Source organism: Balaenoptera physalus (assembly GCF_965194825.1).
Source record: "Balaenoptera physalus genome assembly, chromosome: 16".
In the NCBI taxonomy this organism is placed as follows: Eukaryota; Metazoa; Chordata; class Mammalia; order Artiodactyla; family Balaenopteridae; genus Balaenoptera; species Balaenoptera physalus.
Window position 1 is genome coordinate 66,552,800 of NC_138898.1, and position 15,644 is coordinate 66,568,443.

The 15,644-nt window shown below is 44.0% G+C and overlaps 1 protein-coding gene across 1 annotated transcript; it reads left to right on the forward strand.

Moving 5' to 3' along the window:
• Nucleotides 1–8,123: 8,123 nt before the first annotated feature.
• Nucleotides 8,124–15,636, forward strand: LOC309645086 (uncharacterized protein). Its single transcript, XM_082429682.1, has 2 exons — nt 8,124–9,812; nt 14,366–15,636. The coding sequence occupies exon 1, from the start codon at nt 8,238–8,240 to the stop codon at nt 9,762–9,764; it is 1,527 nt and encodes a 508-aa protein (XP_082285808.1). The 5' UTR covers nt 8,124–8,237; the 3' UTR covers nt 9,765–9,812; nt 14,366–15,636.
• The last annotated feature ends 8 nt before the right edge of the window (nt 15,637–15,644 follow it).

A 15,644-nucleotide genomic window follows, 5' to 3' on the forward strand; every position in this document is an offset into this window, starting at 1 on the left:
GATGACCCAGTTTTAATAGCTTTTGCTACTTACAGAGCACAAATTAGGTGGGACCAAGAAAACATCAACAAAATCAGTACCATAATCCCTGTTCGTTAAACAGAAACGAGGCGGGTAGGATGAGGATGTCTTTTGTCCATTCTCTGGATTCTGATATTGCCTGATAACAGAAATGTGGGCTGAAGCCTAAGCTCTTTGCCTCTTTCTCCCACAGGGTATTTTTCCTTCTCTCACAGCCACCCCCTATGAAAAGGAAAGCAACCGAGCCAGGACTTTCAGGGCCAGATAGACATGTCTCGATTCCTCTACATCAGTGGTAATCCACTGGGACAGTTTTGCTTCCTAGGAAACACTTGGCTATGTGTAGAGTCATTTTCGGTTGTCACAACCTGGGGGTGGAGAGGAAGGTCCTACTGGCATCTACCCACAAGTAGAGCCCAGAGGTGCTTGCAAAATGTCCTACCGTATAAAAGACAGCCCTCCCAAAACAAAGAATTACGCAGGATAGTCTGTATTAGTCTGCTTGGACTGCCATAACAAAACACCATAGACTGAGTGGCTTAAACAACAAAAACTTTCTCAGTTTTGGAGGCTAGAAATCTCATACTGAGATGCTGGCAGACTCGGTTTCTGGTGAGGATTCTCTTCCTGGCTTGTAGGTGGCCACCTTCTTGTTGTGTCCTCAAATGGACGCCTCTCTGTGCATGTGGAGGGAGAAATCTTTGGTGTCCCTTCCCCTTCTTATAAGGGCATCAGCCCTTTTGGCTTAAGGCTTCACCCTTATTACCTTACTTAATGTTATTACCTCCTTATGGGCCTTCTCTCCAAAGAAAGTCACACTAGGGCTTGAACATATGAATGTTGGCAGGACATAATTCAGTCCATAACAAGGAGCAAATGTCAACAGTGCCAAGAAGAAAGCTAGGATAGCCAAAAGGGAGAAACAGCCCAAATGTTCATCAGTGGATGAATGAATAAACAAAACGTGTATCTATACAATGGAATATTTTTAACCTTAAAAAGGAATGAAGGGACTTCCCTGGTGGCGCAGTGGTTAAGAGTCCACCTGCCAGTGCAGGGGACACGGGTTCGAGCCCTGGTCCAGGAAGATCCCAGATGCTGCAGAGCAACTAAACCCATGCGCCACAACTACTGAAGCCCACGCACCCTAGAGCCCACCTGCCACAACTACTGAGCCCATGCACCGCAACTACTGAAGTCCACGTGCTCTAGGGCCCTCATGCTGCAACTACTGAAGCTTGCGCACCTAGAGCCCATACTCCGCAACAAGAGAAGCCACGGACCGCAATGTGAAGCCCGCGCACCTCAATGAAGAGTAGCTCCTGCTCGCCACAACTAGAGAAAGCCCGCATGCAGCAACAAAGACCCAACACAGCCAAAAAAATTGTTTAAATAAATAAATAAGATAAAAATAAAATTTTAAAAAAGAAAGAAATCCTGACACATGCTAGAAAATCGATGGACCTTGAACAACATGGATGCTAACTGAAAAAAAAAAACAGACACAAAAGGACAAATATTGTATGATTCCTCTTAAATGAAAGGTACCTAGAATAGTCAAAGTCATAGAGACAGAAAGTAGAATAGTGATTACCAGGTGCTGATGGGGAGGGGATGATGAAGAGTTACCATTGAATAGGTATAGACTTTCAGTTTGGGAAGATAAAGTTCTGGAGATGGATAGTGGTGATGGCTGCACAGCAGTGTGAACATACTTAATGCCACTGAATTGTAGACTTAAAGGTAGTTAAAATGGGGTAGGTGATGTTGGCATCAGAGTGGCATAGACATTCCTCATTTTTGTCCCTTACCCTAACCAACAACAAAAATTTGGCATCCATCTATGGACAAAGGTGCCACTGAGGGAGCTGTGGGATCCAGCACCATAGGTCAAGGGACGCAGGAGGAGTCTTGCCAACCTGTGCTCAAGTAATAGGCAGACAGATCTTGGTCCCAGCTATAGACCCTGCAGTGGCCCATGAACTGGCTCCAGATTCTCTCTGCTGTGGTCTGGGAGTCCCTAGAATCAACCATGGGTGAGAGAGCCTTTGTTGAAGTCCAGCTTTCCAGAGGAAAAGTTCTAGGACATGAAAGGAGAAAAAAAATACAAGCCTGGACACAATGGAGAGGGTAAGAGGAACCGCTTGACTTTATCCACATCATTCCTCCCCCAAGGCAGCCCAACTTGGTGCCAAGAGAGATCTCCTCGGCCCACGATTAATCTCCTGCAGGGGAAAGGGAGAGCATATGAGTGAGTGCCCAGCCTTCCCAGTTGTGCAGGATGCAGCCCAAGGGGCTCATTCCTCTCTTGCCCTATCCACAGTACTGAATCCTGAACCACATGACTGGAGGGCGGGAAGAGGCCGGGAGAGTGGAGATAGGATTCTGAGGGCTTTAAAGGGATGCAAATCCTACTAGCTGCATCGGGACTCCATCGGGAAGCCCGCCCATACGTCGCTGGGAATGTCTCACTTGCGAATTGGCCCACCGTCACCCTCAGTGCCCCAGGTGCCTCACCCACACCACACCACCCCTCTGGGGCCAGGTCCCTGTGTGTGCTCCTGACAGCAGCAGCGAGAACAAACTTTGGTGCATAGCTAGTGGACACACACAGAAAGCCAACCTGAATCTGTGGGCTGGGGACAGACCACAAGCTTGGTGGTGCTAAAGCTTTAGCACCACCTTTGGGAAAACAACTTTGCAGCATCCAGAGAAGGCATAGAAGCTTAAGAATTCTGCCACAAGAGGGAGCAAGAAGCATGGAGCATGTGTACCCATATAAGGTCTGAGAAAGCCTCAGAATCTCTAGCCTGGCCAATAGAAGGTATCTGTCTTCAGAAGGCAGTTAGTAAAGACTGGAGAAGATGACTGCTACTTCAAATGTGAAGATAGCAAAGCAAAACTCCAAGGAACATAAAAGATCAAGGTAACATCACACCACCACAGGATCAAAATAATCTTCCAGTATCAAGACACAAAGACAGAGAGATCTTCAATTCACCCAATAAAGAATTCACATAGCTGTTTTAAGGAAACTCAATGAGCTTCAAGGAAACACAGAAGGTCAATTCAATGAAATCTGGAAAACAATATACAAATAAAATGAGAGGTTTAACAAAGAGATAGAAATCATAAAAAAGAACCAAACAAGTTCTGGAGCTGAAGCATACAATGAATGAAATGAAAAATGCAGTAGAGGGACTTCCTTGGTGGCGCAGTTGTTAAGAATCTGCCTGCGGGGGGTCAGGGGGGAATGAATTGGGAGATTGGGCTTGACATATATACACTAATATGTATAAAATAGATAACTAATAAGAACTGCTGTATAGCACAGGGAACTCCACTTCGCTGTACAATAGAAACTAACACAACATTGTGAAACAACTATACCTCAATTAAAAAAAAAAGAATCCACCTGCCAATGCAGGGGACATGGGTTCGATCCCTGGTCCGGGAAGACCCCACATGCCTTGGAGCAACTAAGCCCATGCACCACAACTACTGAGCCTGTGTGCCACAGCTACTGAGCCTGCACTCTAGAGCCCACGAGCCACAACTACTGAGCCCATGTGCCACAACTACTGAAGTCTGCGCGCCTAGAGCCCATGCTCCACAACAAGAGAAGCCACCACAATGAGAAGCCTGAGCACCACATCAAAGAGTAGCTCCCTTTCGCCGCAACTAGAGAAAGCCCACGTGCAGCAACAAAGACCCAACACAGCCAAAAATAAAAAATAAATAAATTTATTCAAAAAAACGCAATAGAGAGCAACAGCAGATGGATCACACAGAAGAATCTGTGAGATAGAAGAGAGGAATTTAGAGATTATCCAGTTCGAGGAGATCAAAGAGAAAAGAATGAAGAAAGCCTATGTGGTCTATGGGTTACATCAAAAAAAGAGAGAGAGAAACATTTTTCAAATTATTGGAGTTCCAGAAGGAAAAGTGAGGGAGAAGGAGGCAGAAAGCTTATTTGAAGAACTAATGTCTGCGAACTACAATAATTTGTTAATGAATACACAAAATAAAAAGACATAAATTGTGACATCAAAAAGATAAAAGTGGAAAGTAGAGAGGTAGAGTTTTTGTCTGTGATTGAAGTTAAACTGTTATCAGTGTAAAAGAGATGGTTATACCTATAGGATGTTATATGTAAGCCTCATGGTAAACACAATGCAAAAACCTACAGTAGATTCACAAAAGATAAAGAGAAGGGAATCAAAGCATATCACTATAGAAAATAATCAATTCAAAAAGGAATGCAGCAAGAAAGGGAGAAAGGAAAAAGGGAACTACCAAATGTTCAGAAAACAGTTAACAAAATGGCAATAGTAAGTCCAGAGCTATCATTAATTATGTTAAATATAAATGGACTAAATTCTCCAATCAAAAGACACAGAGTGGATGAATGGATTGAAAAACAACACAACTACATGCTGCCTACAAGAGGCTCACTTCAGCTTTGAGGACACACAAAGGATCAAAGTGAAGGGATGGAAAAAGACATTCCATGCAAGTAGAAACTAAAAGAAAGCAGGGATAGCTACACTTAAATCACACAAAACAGACTTTAAGCCAAAAATGGTAACAAGAGACAAAGAAGTTCACTATATAATGATAAATGGGTACATAAGAGTAAAAAGTTAAATTTCTCCCTGACAATCCCATTTCCTGTAGTGGATACCTCTAACAACCATTTGCACATTATTTAAGACATTTTTTTCTTCACAAGATTTCTTTTTACTCATAATGTAAAAGTTTCCTGATTAATCACTTAATACTTTACCCCAAAGTCCAACTTCTAATCCTAATGGAAATGCACCCAGCCTCTGGTACTAGCTACAGATTTGAGGACTTGATAGGATGAACTCAGGAGTGAGGGACCTCAAATCTGATAGCCACCAAGGCCTTGATAACGCTTTCAGAGGCCTGGTTATTAGCCCACAAGACACATTCCTTCTTCCCAAGTGCTCTCCAGGGTTCTATATGCCCAATAAACAAGTAAAATAATAAATACGTATTTGACTCCACTATCTGCACCATCCCATGTCCAATCAACTACCAAGTCCTATTATTTCTTCCTTCATTCAAAAATACTTCATTAAGAGATTATATGCCAAGTTCTATGCTAGGCTGTGGGGATACCAAGATGAATAAGACTTAGTTCCTGCCCTCATGAAGCATGTAGTTTGGAATGCAGGGAAAGACAAGTAATCAAATAAGTAAAATAGATTCAACTTTTAAATCTCGATGGTCATTCATTCCACTCTTCTAAACTATCAGTTGACCTCTGAGGAATGTTTAAAGCAAGATGTTTCAATTTTGGTTGCACGTTAGATTCACCTAGGAAGATTTTTTAAAATATGCTGATGCTGGGGCCCTACCCGAGAGCAATTAAATAGAATCTCTGGGGCTGGGGCCCAGGCATCAGCATTTGTTAAAAATTCTCCAAGTGATTCTAATGTGTAGGCAGAGTTAAGACATCCAGCTTACATTTGCAGCAACATGGACGGACCAAGAGATTATCGTACTAAATGAAGTAGGTCAGAAAGAGAAAGGCAAATACCATATGATATCACTTACACATGGAATCTAAAATATGACACAAATGAACTTATCTATGAAACAGAAACAGTCTCACAGACATAGAGAACAATTGTGGTTGTCAAGGGAGAGGGGGAGTGGAGGAAGGATGGATTGGGAGTTGGGATTAGCAGATGCAATCTATTATACATAGAATGGATAAACAACAAGATCCTACTGTATAGCACAGGGAACTATATCCAATATCCTGTGATAAACCATAATGGAAAAGAATGTAAAAAAGAATATATATATTCTTATGGAAAAACCTGAACGAACTTTTTGGCCAACCCTATATATATATCTGAATCACTTTGCTGTACAGCAGAAATTAACACAACATTGTAAATCAACTATACTGCAATAAAAAAATTGCGGCTTAAAGTATGTCACATCATTTGTCATGGTATATTAACAGTATGTAAAACCAAAGACAGACCAACAGCTCCCAGCTAAAAGGCGTTATCAGTGTAAAAGAAATCTATTATTTCTGAAATTTAAACCCAGTTAGTATCATGCTGGTTACTGGACAGTTAACAAGTAGTTGCTCATGTTTCCTCTGGTTAATGAATTCCTTCTTAGCCAATAAATGAATAATTAAGTTCATTAAGTTATTGACTTAAGAAAAAATACTAATCTGAGGTGTGAAAGCATCTTTCTCTGAGAAACTATATTCTTATAATGACCCAATCAAGACCCGACCTCATATCAAAGAGCAGCCACACTTGCTGGTTGTGCTGAAAGGCTTTGATCTGTGTTCCTGTATAAGAACTACTTTTTACTATCAGGTAAGTAAAGCAAACATTTCTTTCATAAAAAGAGTAACTTTTTAAAAATTATTTACTCAGAAATATCTTGTGGTTTGGGAATTCCCTGGTGGTCCAGTGGTTAGGACTCGGCGCTTTCACTGTTGAGGCCGGTTTGATACCTGGTGGGGGAACTAAGATCCCACAAGCCCTGAGGTGCAGTCAAAAAAAAAAAAAAAAAGTTAAAGACAATTACTGGCTCATGAAAAATTGTAAAAAAAAGACAATCTCCATTGAAAACGAGATATACTAAGAAGTATATTTTAATAGTATTATTGATGTTTGCTTCCATTAAGACCAGGAATGTAAAATTGTAATAAATTCTGGTTTTGGTATAAATACTTAAAATACTGTTGTGAAGTGTTTTTTTTTAAAATAGAATGGTAATAACTGAGCACGACTTTTTAATATTAATATTTATTTATTTGGTTGCACTGGGTCTTAGCTGTGGCATGCAGGCTCCTCAATTGTGGCATGCAGACCCTTAGTTGCGGCATGCACGTGGGATCTAGTTCCCTGACCAGGGAGTGAACCTGTGCCCCTTGCAGTGGGAGCCCAGAGTCTTAACCACTGCACCACCAGAGAAGTCCCAATATTGTGAGTTTTGTGGGGTTTTTTAAAGTAATTTTTATTTAATTAATTAATTTATTTATGTCTGTGTTGGGTCTTCCTTGTTGCCTGCGGGCTTTCTCTCTAGTTGCGGCGAGCAGGGACTACTCTTCCTTGCGGTGCGCAGGCTTCTCATTGGGGTGGCGTCTCTTGCTGCAGAGCACAGGCTCTAGGCGCCAGGGCTTCAGTAGTTGTGGCTCACAGGCTCTAGAGCGCAGGCTCAGTAGTTGTGGCGCAGGGGTTTAGTTGCTCCGCAGCATGTGAGATCCTCCTGGACCAGGGCTCGAACCCGTGTCCCCTGCATTGGAAGGTGGATTCTTAACCACTGCGTCACCAGGGAAGTCCCCCAATGTTGTGAGTTTTAATACACCAATTTTTCAATATTTTTTCAACTACCTTAACATTGTAAGGAAAATAGAATTCCCTGGCGGTCCAGTGGTTAAGATTCCGTGCTTCCACTGCAGGGGGCACGGATTCGATCCCACATGCCACAGGGAGCATCAAAAAAACTTTGTAAGGAAAACTAAAAGGAAAGAAACTGAAGACACGGGTAGGGGCAGGGGAATTCACCTCTAGGCCAGCTATTAACTAGTAGAAGTGTGTAATAGTTCAGTCACTAGGAGGCAAACAGATAAGATCGGAATTAAGATATCTATCAACAGACCCTAATCTAGCCAATTCTTCACCAAAACAAAGGAAAGCCTTTAACTCTGGAAGTGGCAATACCTGAGACCAAGCTGTACTCCTAGCTGAGAAGGGGAAATTCCTAGAAGAGGGTCCTTGCCTTTTGCTCTCCTTCAGGATGTCACCCTCGTTCTGGAAGGCGGGGGCGAGGGGAAAGGAATGTAGATACGTCTCCCCCCCTACGGCGGGGACAACAGACGACGGTCAGGACAGGTAAACTCTCTATTCTCCGAGGATCCCAGAAGGAACGAACACGCGAGGGTAGCACAGGGAGGGAGCACTGCGCATGCGGAGAAAGCGGCCCCGCGGGCGACGGGGCGTACCGCGCATGCGCCAGGATCTGGGGACGCGCCCCTTTTTTTTTTCCCTCCGGACAGGTGAGCGGCGGCCTCTCTTTCCCGCCCTCTCGCCCCGCCTCCTGCTTGGCTCGCCCCCAAGGCGTTGCCATGGGGACCCAGCGGCCACAGCTGGCCTGTGGCGGTGCCGCCTGCCTGGTCGCTTTTGCGGACCTGGTGGCGGCGACAGTGGGAGCTCATGGAGCTTTCGATTAACGACGTCGACAAGACCAAGAAGCGGTCGGGTCTGGGCCGTTGCAAGCATTTCTTTTGGTTGGGCGTCGCCTTCGACACGGTGGGCGCGACCGTGATGTTCACCGGGGTCTTCGCCGATCTGCTCTTCTACGACCTGTTGCTTTACCTGGGTTCCATCATCATCTTCCTCAGCCTCCTCTGGTGGGTTTTCTGGTACAGCGGTAACATCGAACTGTCTTCTGAAGAGCCCTTGAACAGGCCCTACCACCTGCCTTCCGCCACCACGCTGGAAGTCCTGAGCCAGACCATCAGCAACCGTTTCTCTTTCAACATGGGCAGCGTTTCCAACACCTTTATGCGGATGCGGCCGCGGCGGCGGCACCGCAAGAGGTTCCTGCAAGGGAGTGCTCTGGATATGACCGTCACGGGCCAGGTCGAAAACCAGCTAGACCAGGACAAAGACGGGATGGAAGGTGCCAAGGAGAGCGGCGACGCTCAGGACTTTGGCAGCGAGGATCTCCCCAAACCTGAAGCTGTCAAAAGTTTAAAGGGAGTTTGCTCCTTGGGCCCCAATGCGGGTCCCCTAGGCACTGAGGCTAGTCTCCCAAGGTTTGTTAAAGGACCATGGACCCATCTGGTGCAGCCATTCACTCCATCTCCTCTGGACCAGCCTCTCACTCCAGCCATCCTGGCTTTTAAGAGCCTGCCCATAGTCCCCGTGGCCTCTGCTAGCCAGCCTCTACCTATTCTGAACTCTAAGAGCCAGCCTGTAGTTTCCTTGGCCTCTACGAGCCAGCCCCCTGCAGTTACTCTTGCCTCTGTGAGCCAGCCTGCTGCCCCCTTGGCCTCTACTAGCCAGCCTCTACCTATTCTGACTTCTAAGAGCCAGCCTGTAGCTTCCTTAACTTCTACTACTCAGCCTCCGGTCCTGTTTGCCTCTAACAGCCTGCCTTCTGTCCCTTTGTGCTCTACAAGTCAGCCTCTGACCATCCTTACCTCTCAGAGCCAACCCCTGGTACCTGTGGCCTCTCAGAGCCACCCCCGGGTACCTGTGGCCTCTCAGAGCCACCTCCTGGTGCCTGTGGCTTCACAGAGCCAGCTCCAGAATCTTGCTCAGGCCTGTCAAACTCAGCCACCACCTCTTCAGGCTTCCCAATCCCAGGGTCTGGCCACCCAGGTCTCTCTGCTCCAGCTTCTGCCCACCCAGTCTTTTCAGACCCAACCTGTGGACCCTCAGGTGGCCCAGGCTATCCAGGACTTTCAGGCCATGTATCACACCCAACAGACCTCCCAGAGCAGCTCTTTAGTCCAGAGGATTGGACCAAGCCAGTCTCCATCTGCCCAGGAGTTTCACAAAGAGCCAGTTGCTTTCGAGACCCCGCCACCAGCGGGCCAGGAGCTAAGTCAGAACGCCCCTGACACTGCATCCCTGCTCCCTGAGTCCCCGGCTCCAGCTGCTCAAGCCCAGCAGTCAGTGCCCCCCGGCAGGGCGCCCACCCCCGTCCCGGAGAGGAGGAGTCGCTCTCTCTAGCATAGAACCAGACCCCAGCCCTCCGAGTGGCCCTAAGGCCTCCACCAAGTAAGTGACTTTGGAGGAATACCTGCAGTATTCCTTAACTGTTTCCGGGTCCATGTTCTGGTGGTTTCCTCAACCCCCTCTCTTCAAAAACGTTAAGTTACTGGAGGTGAAGTGGCCTCTTCCTTCAGGGATTAGATCATTTGAACTTTGGTAGATTTTTGAAACTTAGTGCTCTGAGTGGATGAGTTGCTGTTAAGGTTTTATGGCTCTCCCAGCCTGATATTTTATTTCGACTTCGTGGGGAGACGGTGTTAATTACCTTCCTTCAGGGCCTCTAAGGTGGGGGGACTCTGCAGTGTTTCTGAAACAAGATGATTTTAGGTGGTACAGGGACACAGCACAAATAGCAGTGAGCCTTCCAGTGGGAAAGTTATTCCCTTTTCAATCTTTCTGATTATATCAAGGAGAATGTCCTTAGTTTGGGGTTAGTGATCTCTAACACCTCTGTAACGCTTTGGTAGGCAACACCTGCACCCCGCTAGGATTTAATACCATTTGTGTTAACAAAGTTATTTCAGTGGATAACTTCTATTCATGCCCAGTAATACTGGTTTCTCTATTTATTGATACAATAGTGATGGTTCCTTTTTGAAATCCATTTATTTAAGTAAAAAATACTTTACATGAGTCAACGTAAAGGTAAAAATTAATTGTAGAGTGAAACTTGGAAAGATTCTGAGATTTGGAAAACATTTGCTTATTTGTACTAAATCATATGCGCTTTCTATTAAATCCCAAGACCCTTTATTCTGACCTATTGGATGAATTTTGTGGTTAAGGTTATTGAGGAGGAAGTTCACTTAACTCCCAAACCCTTGTCAATTGGAATGGTAGAAAAGATCATGTGAAGGTCAAAATTGGTGACCCTGCTTCTCAGGGGGTTAAGTGCTGAGTGTCAATATCCTGGTCTTTCTCTCTAATCCTGTTGATAAGTTACTTGGGGGGCAGGGAGGAAGAGTATGGGAGGCAGAGCAATACTTTGAAATTATGTTAATGCTCCTTGTTTAAATGCTACCAACATATTCCAGAAGGTGTTCATCCTTATTTCATATTGGTTGGTTTCATTTCCAGTGTGAGATACAACTGAATATTAGGTGTAAGTCAAACTCTTAATTTCCTTATGATTTTCTCCAATTCGCCTTTAAGAGAATGTGTAACACTCTCTAGGTATATAAACACATATATATTCTATAGATAATCATAGGGGCAAAGGATTTTAGCTCTTTTGATTTTGTACAACTTGGACACATGGATTCTAAAATGAAATACATTCAGTGATTTATGTTTATCTCTATAAAAAAATTTTTTTAAGAGCAAAACACTGACAAACCATAATAATTCCAGAAGTTAAGGGTTTAGTATTATTGAAAAAGATCATTTTTTCCCATTAATTCTTTCAAGTAATTCATATGATCGAAATAATTCTCCATGTAATTCTTGAAAGAACACTTACTAAGTGCCAGGAATAATGGTAAACTCATATAAACATGAAAGGATGCAGACCTTACCATCAGAAAGCTTAGAGACCCTGTTCTCTGAAGAGGAGAAAATTTTAGACAAGGAAGGAGAAGGGGTAGGCTGGTGTCTACCTGATAATTTTTAGTGGAATAATTATTTTTACAGGAAGAGCCATGCAGTGCCTTTCAAATAATTAATTCACTGACTCGGCATTTACTGAATTTCTAGCAAGTGCCAGGCATTCCATTAGGCATTGGGGATTCAGAGAGAAGGTGCCCCTGCTCTCCAAGTGCTCACTGTTGATCAGGGCAGACAGATCTAGGAATGACTAACACAGTGTGCTGTAACACAAGTCTGTTCACAGTCTTCCAGAATACAGGGTGAGGAATTTTTAAATTGGATCCTAAAGTAGGTGTCTGTTGATTGAGGAAGATGAGAAGAACGTTCCATGCATGGGGGAAAATCATCAACAGAAAGGCTCAGAGATTTAACAGTCAGTCCATGGCTTGCTGGCGACACATTTGGGAAAGGATAATCCGATGCTGGAGTCAAGAGTGCTTGGTGTTGGGTGTGAGGAAGTGGGAAACCTTTGAAGGCTTTTTAAGAAGGGTACTTGTGTTCATAATTCTACCTGTGAGCTCTGTTCTGAAGTAATGGCAGGAGGCCAATAATTAGAGAATAATTGCTAAATTCTCTCCCAGTTAGTTCTAAGGGGAAAACAGTCCTCTTAGATGTTAGCAACAGTTTCTAATTAAAGTGTAGGGGACTTCCCTGGTGACGCAGTGGTTAAGATTCCGCCTGCCAATGCAGGGGACACGGGTTCGAGCCCTGGTCCGGGAAGATCCCACATGCCGCGGAGCAACTAAGCCCGCGTGCCACAACTACTGAAGCCTGCATGCCACAACTACTGAAGCCCACACGCCTAGAGCCTGTGCTCCACAAGAGAAGCCACCGCAGTGAGAAGCCCGCGCACCGCAACAAAGAGTAAACCCCACTCGCAAGTAGAGAAAGCCCCCCTTAAGCAACGAAGACCCAGCACAGCCATAAATTAATTAATTAATTAATTAAAAAATAAAGTGTAGGCTCCATGGGTATTCATCCCGGAAAACACTGTCAGGTGTTTATTTACTTGTACATAACATTTTTTTTGCTACAAAGATTGTTGCCAGGCCCTTTCCCGGTTCTTGGATGGCACTACCATAGAAATGATATTGTTTCCACAAGACCCTTAGGCAAGCAGAGCTTTTTATTCAAAGAGGTAGCGTGTACACAAGGGAGAGGGCAGAAAACTACAACAACAACAAGAAAACAAAGCAAAACAAAACTTCCAGCTTCTAGAGTAGAAGGGGCGAGTTGCTTTTATAACAAAAGGGAGGGTTTGTCTCATGGATCACTGATAGTTTCCAGAACTCGTCAAACGTCTTTGATCATCAGCAGGTGGCTCCACGATGGCTATCAGGAATAGGGAGTTGCTTCTGTGAGGGGGAAGAAATGCATGAGAATTTTCTGCAAAAATGCACGGGAACAGATAAGGTTAATCTCTGGGACTCAGACCCCCGGGGCCTTTGTTCTTTAGTCTACAAGGCCTGTTTTGCCCAAGGCCGTTACCCTGGTCCTTTTCCGAAATGGCTGTGCTCTTGTCTTCCTGTCTCAAGATGACGTCAGGTAGAATGACACCATTTCGATGCATTTCTCTGTACTGATGGTAGGATAAGTACCTACCTAAAATAGAGGTTGACAAATTTTTTTCTATAAAGGCCCAGATGGTAAATATTTTAGGCTCTGTGGGCCAAAAGGCAAAATCCAGACTATTACGTGGCTGCTTATATAACAAGAGAGTAACTACTCCCGCCCCACCCCACCCCCTTTTGCTGGGGGGGTGGGCTGTACAGCGGCTTTGACTCCAGTTGCGTGGCTGGAGTCATCCACCTGACCAAGAGCAACTGGCCCGAGGCAGAGGGAGACCAGCCTGGCTGGCCAGGTCCCCAGCCAGCACAGTGTATTTCACTCTGCCCCAGTGACATCCAGGTCCGAGGCCGTCATTCTCTCCTCTCAGAGAACCTGGCCGTCTCATCTTTGTCTGCTGGCCTGAGGAGAGCTGATTTGCCCTGTCCCTGACCCCCAGGTTGAGATTCCACTGTTGGGTGCCTGCCATCTGCCGTAATGTTCAGGCCCTGAGGAGACGGCTGGCCAGGCAGGCAGGCACAGGGAGCTCTGGGGAGAGCAGGAGTGGAAACCGACCCCCGGGGTTTGGTCTTGGAGGCTCCCAGCCATAGACCACAGCGATGTAAAAGCGCAGAGTGCGGAGAGGTGCTGCTGGCATCTAGTGGGTGGAGGCCAAAGGGGCTGCCAAACACCCCATAGTGCTCAGGCCAGCCTCTCACAGCACAGAATTATCCCGCCCCAAACATCGTCAGTGTGAGGCTGAGAAACCCTGATCTAGACTAATAAAAATTTGTGCTATAGTTCACTAGGCACTTAAAAAAAAACACCTTATTTTGATCCTCAGATGACGCATTACCTCTTAAATAGAAATGGTATCTTCTCCACTAGACCATGAGGATCTCATTCACCTTTGTTTTGTTCAGCTTTGTGTTCCCATTTTGTATAATTCTGAATCAACACACACATATGGGACATTTATTAATAATAATAGCTAACATTTATTGGGTGTTCATAATACACTACCCACTGTGCTAAGTAACTTACAGGCTTTATCTCATTCGTCACAACCATCAGAGATAAGGCACCATTATTATCTCCACTTCAAGGAAGGGAGATTTGATATTGGAAGGTTATGTAATTCTTTCAATGTCACATAAATGGAGGAGCTGGAATTGATGTGTAATTGATGTATAATTTGTTATAAGGTGTCTATTATAAGCTTTCCTTCCAAGCGATAGTTATTAAAGAGCCTTTTTCTTAAGCCTATTAGTCATAACTTGGGCTGTAATACCCCAGATCAGTCTAGGGTTATTTCTCTATTGAAAGCTTTATTTCCAGAGAGAGAATGCAAATCAACAACTCTTTCAGTTTTTGGTTCCTCTCTATGTTTATAAGTCTCATCTCAAATAAAATTGCTTTTTTCTTTCCAGAACTCACCAATGTTCCTACAGATTTAAGTGCAAGTTTATAAAAGCACAAATACTTACCTTAATCTCGATTTGGAAACCTCCATCTGGAGCCCTGGCCTGTCTCAGCCCGGCAGACTTGACCAGCTGCCTCCGCCAAGTCTGTGCTGCAGAGTGGGGAGAATTTTCCAGCCCCAGACAGTAAAGATGTTTATTGCCAGAATTTGAAGCCATAATAAACTATGCTGTTCCAAATGAACTTCATTTTAAAGGAAGTTGGTTTTTAAAATAGACTCCTCTTGTGAAAGCATTCCAGCATTCTAAGCGGAAAATCATGTCTCACATACTCTGGGTGAATGTGTCAGTACAAATCCCACAGAAATGGACATTGAAAATTGCAGCTCCTTGTATTTAAGGATGCTTTGTGACCTCATTAAGCTATCAGAAAGGTTAATACAATCAGGGTATTATAACATGTTACAGTTTATTTGTATGTTCGTTTGATTTAAGCAATATGAGTTTCCCTTCTTCCCAAGGATTTAAAACCTGCTGATTTGATTGCATATTTTAATGATAATCAAATAAAATTCATTTGGGACTGCTCTCCTCTTATGTTCTTTCTTTGTATCAGTGGATTGTTTATGCAAGAATGGTCTAATATAGGGATAGTTTGCTTTTAAAATTTCCAATTATAGGCAAAAGTACATTTTTAGGTGGTACGGTACTTTGGATCAAAACTTCCAAAAATTTAGTTGCTTTTATATTTCTTCCCCTTTTCTGCCCTATGCTTCAGTATTTCTATGTTTATAATTTTAAAAAATTAACTCAAGTTGGAAGACTTAATGCATTGCAGTTACTCGGAAAAAAGAATAAGGGAAGGACATTATGCGAAGTGAAATAAGCCAGTTTCAACAAGATATATACTGTATGAGTCCACCTATATGAGATTTCTCATATCAGAGAACCAAATTCAAAGAGACAGAAAGTAGAATGGTGGTTGCCAGAGGATGGGGAGAGTGGGGAACCGGGAGTTGTTTAATGGGTACAGAGTTTCAGATGAAAAGAGTTCTGGAGATTGGCTGTACAACAATGTCAATGTACTTAACACTACTGAACTGTACACTTAAAAATGGTTAAGATGGTAAATTTTATGTGTATTTTACCACAATTTTTAAAAAAGAATAATTGGATTAAACCAGCAATTTATAAACCATATGACATTTATCAATTTATTTTTAAGTAATAATATATGCAACAGTTGAGCTTCTGTATATAAAATGAACCAGGTAAGCACAGTTGTTTT

Excerpts from the sequence above, each read along its gene's own strand:
- LOC309645086 (XM_082429682.1), top strand. The coding sequence starts at position 8,238 with ATGGAGCTTTCGATTAACGACGTCGACAAGACCAAGAAGCGGTCGGGT.